Source organism: Propithecus coquereli, unplaced genomic scaffold (assembly GCF_000956105.1).
Source record: "Propithecus coquereli isolate 6110/MARCELLA unplaced genomic scaffold, Pcoq_1.0 Scaffold65, whole genome shotgun sequence".
Lineage (NCBI taxonomy): Eukaryota > Metazoa > Chordata > Mammalia > Primates > Indriidae > Propithecus > Propithecus coquereli.
In genome coordinates this window covers 6,483,627-6,489,626 of record NW_012152507.1, presented here as the reverse complement: position 1 = coordinate 6,489,626, position 6,000 = coordinate 6,483,627, and the positions used below count along the sequence as shown (strand labels likewise).

Here is a 6,000-nt window from a genome sequence, read left to right as displayed (position 1 = left end):
AAGTCAGCAACTCACAGTGGATGGATGAGTTAACTTTCTTAACAATACTTTTTTCCAAGCTGAAAAGCATCACCAGACGTCCATGCTAGCCCTTTGGAGCCATGACGGTTATTCATCTACAACTCTGTGTACCGGCCCCGTCCCCAGGCTCGTTCTCCCCATCCCCTGCAAGGTAAGACTCAAAAGGCAAGTGGAGCCCTTACTGTTCAAAATCACTATTAGTGTTCCGCCCAAACTTCAACCTAGAGGGTATGTGGCTAAAGAACCTTAAGAGGGTCATCTGCCTCTGGGAAAAATTATAACTAGACTCAAAACCATCTGTTACAGAAACTATGTGAGAGAGAAAAAAAACAAAAAACTGTGTCTCCCAAGAACACACAGCATTTGCAAGGAGTTCTCTGGCAGAGCCTTTATTGTGGCTCTGCCTTCTCCTCCTAGTACTTGCCTTTGTCTCTGCTGCTTTTACTTGACTCCGAAGTCCTTAAACAGGGCACCTGCCGGTTCATACCTACACACCCAGCCTGTTACTGGTGTCTGGGAATCACAGACCCTCCTGGAGCTCAGAGAGCTCCAAGAACCCAATGATACTGACTCTTGATAAAAGGATTACATGTGGTGGGGCTTAGAGAGTTCCTGGCCTCCTAAAATAAAATACCCATTTCTACCACTTCAAAATACGAATTAGTGGTAGTCTATAGGGAAGATGAAGCTTTTTGAAAAAAAAAATCATGTTCTAGAAAAATATATTTCATACATCTTTTCAAATTTTCAAAAGAAACCAGTGTAGAAAATTGTGACGGACTACATGAGATACAGTGATATAAAAATGTAGCAAAATCAATCATTTAGGTTTCCGCCATTTCTAAGTCACACTATAATGCAACAATAATAAATATCATGGAATAGAGATTAATTTAAAGCACTGTTTGCAACCTTGATATTTATTACTAGCTTTCAGAAACTGTCACAGAAGCACAAATAAAATCTGCTTTTCTCAAAATTCTGAAAGGCAGACAGCAGCTTATATAATTCCTGTCCATCACAAAACAGTAATTTGATTAGGTAAACAACTGTCCCTAAGAATCAAAAGTAAACTTTGTGGTTCCTGCGGATGACTCACTTAAGCTATGTGTTAATTTTCTAAGAATAAAAATGGGAATGTCCACAGATGTTAAAGTTTTTTTTTTTTGTATAAAACATGAACACAGATCAATTTACATGGTTAGAATTGGGAACAGTTTTTTGATATATTCTGAGTCAGTCTTAAATGTTTACGAAATGATGCTTACATTGTCTTAGCCACCCATTTGTGAGCTTTATTCTGTGTTTCTCCATCAATGCTAGAATGGTTTTCACAAATGGCCTCAATTCTAACACTATATGTAAATTAGAATGAATTTTTAAAGCTGTGCTTAAATGTAAACAGAATAAACCTCTCAGTTGTTCTGGCTCCAAGCACACCACACGAGCACACCAGTGTCACTTATGTGCTCTACCGTATTAGGCAAAGTGCCCCTTACTTTAAATATTCCTGTGTTTCATTAAGGCGTTTATCTAAAATCCTGCTTGAAATGCCTTTGATAACAGGGGAACGCCCTGTAAACAATCTCTTTGAAAGTGACTAAATTAACTTCTGTAAATTCAGATTTCTCCGCTGGGCTCTTTTTGAAGCGTTCTTTCCTGAATCGAAGCCACTGTGAACATCCTTTAGATTCCATCTCCTTAACTAAGTTTTCGTTCAGAGCAGTGCGTGGGCCTGCTGCCCTTCAGGGCAGAGTGCAACAAATAGTGGCGATGGGACCTCCAATAGCCAAGCTGACAGGTACATGTAAAGAGAGCTTGAGTGTGCGAGAGCCCAGGCACCAGATTTACACCCAATTTAGGACGCTGCCAAGAACAGGTCGACCTGTGGGCCATTAGTCAGCCGGTGAACGTTTTTCTCATCCAACAGTCATTAAGGGCCCATAAGAGATTCATATTAAATTATGTCCTGATGTACTTATTATTATTTTATAAAACAAAACATATCTCCCAAAGTGCTTGCTCTCCAGCAGCCCTGGGTCTCATCGCATTGTGGGTCCAGCAAGATGTTTCTCTGAGGCTCTTAAAGGGCTACTTCTCTTGACTACTCGTCCCAGTCTCTCCATTTTTCCCGTGATGAGGACTTACCCATACGTGCTTGCTATGGGTTACCTATCTCCCAGTCGCTTCTTCTGGGAAGTTCATAAACCATTCTTCCGTAACACTTTCATTAGGGACTCAACAAGACATGCTTCGTCTCTCTACTGAGAGCCATTTACTGCAAATCAGCTGTGACCCCAACAGGGGTGCTTTAGCCAAAATGAATCCCATGTTATAGAAGTCACAGATTTGAAGTTCAAGGAAAAAAATCATCAGCAAGAAGAATCCAGAAGTCTCTGCCGTGCATTTGTCGCTCCATTATTTGCTTTAGTTTCACTAGATATGTTCAGACCTGCCAAAATTGAAAACAAATATTTATAACAGAAGCGTGGCAGGGACTATCAGTGCTAACCAACTTCTTTTCTGCTAAAAATCTATCTCGTGTTCTTTGCTTTACCACATTTTGCTTCTTAGCCTAACTTCGGAGTGCAGCGAAGTTAGGTCAAGGCAATAATTAAATTAACAAACTTCCAGTCTCTTTCGAAAGCCAGAGAACAGGCCAGAGGATCAGAGGCACAGAAAGAAAAGCCAGGAAGACGAGACAAAAACAAGCAAGAAAGACAAGGAGGAGTGCTGTTGCAATAAGCAGCACATGAGACATAGCGAGGGAAGGAAGAGAGAACCACTAGCAAAAGCGAAGATGTTTTCCTTCTTTGGAAATTTGGGGCAACACCAATTCGTTCCTCATCTCTCCTCATACTGAGGGTTCCACCTAAGACCATGCTTGGAAAATAGTTTAAATGGTGGGCAGGGTAAAGACTGTCAGTATTCCTAAAAGGCTGCTGCAAAGGTGCTAACGTGGGCTCCCACAGCCTCTGCCCTATAGAGCTAACCCTACCTTTGAGCTCTGTCATCTGGTCCCCCTGCTCCTCTCCCGCTGTCTCCGCAGACATGGGAGTTTTGCCGTCCACAATATCCATCTTGATCGTGCCAAGGTTAGTCAGGAGGAGCAGTGGGTCGATCCCCTGACCACTGCTTTTAATATTCTCCAGTATCTTAAGACACTTGTAAGACTTGAGCTCACTTATGTTCTCCTCCAAGAAAAGATGGTAGAGGCTCAAGTCGTTGTGCCCTTCAGACTTGAAATGCAGAACGTCGAAAGTGGGCAGGATTTCGTATACTTTGAGGACGTCTGTCTTCTGTCTGAATGGAACGAACAGCGTGTAGACAACCACAGGAACCAACAGGACATAAACCACGAGGTTAATGAAGCTGAGCAACTGGAAGATGCCGACGGCGATGAGCTTGCACTGAAACTGATCGGGGATGGTGCTGTCGTTTCTCAGGATCCCTGATTTGATGCTGCAGACAAATTCGTCCGAGAGCGAGGAGAGGCTGAAGTAATAGCCCAGGTAGACACATGCCAACAGTACAATGATGAGAGTCAGCAGCCGGCAGCTAATGTACTTGACGATTAAGTTATTAGAATTTTTCTTTGTCTTCAAGTACTGCTCCACAATTGGATACTTGAAGTGGCTTTCAGATATCTCCCAAAAACTAAAAAGAAAGGAAACAAAAATAATTTAGACACTCACCAAGACCATCAAATATTAAAGGCATAAATACATCCAACAATGTGACACCAAAAATCTCAAACTCCCACACTTCTCTACCTATAACTTCATTAGAGTATTAGAGAATAAAATTAGGTTACAAAAAAAAGAGGAGGAAAAGTAATAAAAAAATACTTTTCCCCTTACTATTTTAAAGATATTAACATTATTAATTAATTAAATGAGTTAGTATTTAGAACATCTTAAAATGACACCGGGCACTTAGTAAATGCTAAACGTTTGTTAAATGAATTAATTAGTTCCTGAACAGGAACTGCGTTTTTTGGTTAAACTACAGTTTTTCACTAAAGTATGCAGAATAAGGTAAAGAATTTTTTAGCCCAGCCATAACACATTTGCCTCCTACAGGCAAGGAGTGGGGACAGCTCAGTGGGGGCGGGCACAGCCTGGGGGCCCGGACAGACACAGTTCAGGTCTCACGCTCCCATTTACAGCTATAGGACAGTGTTTTTATCCAGAAAAAAGGGGAAGAGAAGGTAAATAAATGCACTTAGTTAATAATGTTGTTCTGGGGGTTAAATGAGATAATGCACTTAAAGCACTCAAAACAGTGTCTGGGATATATTAAGCATTCAACGCTTGAGAGCTGTTCACGTGATTCCTATTGTCAGTAACAAGAACCAGAGGCAGAATGTGGGAAGGCAGGGCACTACTCACTCCTCACGTCTCTCACAGCCTTTCTCTCAGCTCAGCTGTCTAGGAATCCTGTGTGCTTCTCCATTAAGGAGAAAGCAGAACAAAGCAAGTGAGCTTCACGTAGTAGCTTAACCTGCTAGCCCTGTGAGAACTACATTTCAGGAGGTGAGATGGTGACTCCTTCCTCAACAAAGGAAGGAGTCTGGACAGAGGACAGATGCTGGCACAGACGGGTGGGGGTGAGATCTGGGGAGAGTGAGAGTCCCTGGCTCCCATGGGCTGTCACTAGGTGGATGACGCCCTCCCCACTCCCAACCTACTAGTGACGGGAACTCTAGGCCCAGACTGGCAGGAGAAGGACAAAGAACTACAAAACCAGGCGAGCTCCGCTACCTGCTGGGGCTAAGTTACCTTTGCCCTGTGTTCTCAGTAACACCCGGAACTGGGCAGGCTCCATCTCTCAAGTCAAGGTCCTGTGCGCTCTTTGCAGCCTTAATCGCACGGTTGTAAACTTTGTCAAGTTCTTCCATGATAAACTTCAAGTCTGAGCAGAGATGAGGGGCAGCTGCGAAACGCCAGAACAGAGGGGGCATGTACAGGAGGATCGCGAACAGTAACAGGATGTAGGGGAAAAACTGAAAAGAGAGAAATCATGGCATTAACAGGCCCCCCCGCCCAAACACACACACACTGCAACAGCCTAACAGCGCCCAGGGCTGCTCTCAATTTTTCTCATTTTGAGACAAATGTGCATGCCCACAGCACTTGTGGAATTTGGGCTTATTATCTAATAATGACTTCTTACAGCTAAATTCGCCTCTCCAGGTAATACTTCACACTGGTAACTACCTTTTTTTTTCCCCTTCTTCATTAGACATTAATTGGAAGTAACTGGCAACTACATGGTGATACACGGCATCTCCTTCCTAATTACAAAGAAAAAATCAAATCACTCCCATGTCCTTTTGAGTAATCAATCCCTGAACAAAATCCCAATTAAAAAACAGGTAAATATCACAATGGCTTTTGCTGGGTTTTTGTTGTTGTTGTTTAATTTTTGTGGTTTTAAGAGGTACCTAAGGCTTAGACATCTCTGCTCTTCCTTTCTGGAATCTGGGAAAATGCCAAAATAAATAAATAAATAACTTCACCCAGAACAAATTAGAAAAATTTTGGCTTCAGTGATTCAGTAATCATCCCAATAAAACAGCTGAAATAAGCAGTTAAAGGCACAGAATGTGGATGAACCTTTAGTCCTGGAACAGACCCTGAAGACAGTCCAACACCCTCATTTACCCGGTAGCTAATGCGAGGTCCAGAGAAGCCAGCCACAATGGGCAACAGACTTGTGAGAGCATCTGCATCTGGATGCAGCCTGGTAACCAGGTCTACTGGGTGGCTAGGGAGGGCTTAGCTTCAAGAGAAGACTTAGGATGACCACGTACTGCAGTCAGCGCAGATCTGCATTTAGCTTTGTGGCCTTTGGGCAGTGAGGTCACCGAGCCTCTGACCCTCAGGATCCCTATGTATGAAATGGCCATGTAATGCAAGTGTCATAAAGATTAAAGGAGATAATTTATCAAAAATGCTTAGCATGGGGCCTGGCATG

At 42.7% G+C, this 6,000-nt stretch overlaps 1 protein-coding gene across 1 annotated transcript in view; it reads right to left on the bottom strand.

Annotated features, from left to right (window-relative positions):
• Positions 1-2,288: 2,288 nt before the first annotated feature.
• Positions 2,289-6,000, bottom strand: part of PANX1 (pannexin 1) — a 44,307-nt gene continuing 40,595 nt past the window's right edge. The window contains exons 3-5 of the mRNA XM_012660060.1: positions 4,803-5,026; positions 3,020-3,678; positions 2,289-2,473 (exon numbers count right to left, since the gene is read on the bottom strand). Of these exons, the coding sequence (XP_012515514.1) occupies positions 2,394-2,473; positions 3,020-3,678; positions 4,803-5,026 (963 nt within the window). The 3' untranslated portion in view covers positions 2,289-2,393. The remainder of the gene's footprint in view (positions 2,474-3,019; positions 3,679-4,802; positions 5,027-6,000) is intronic.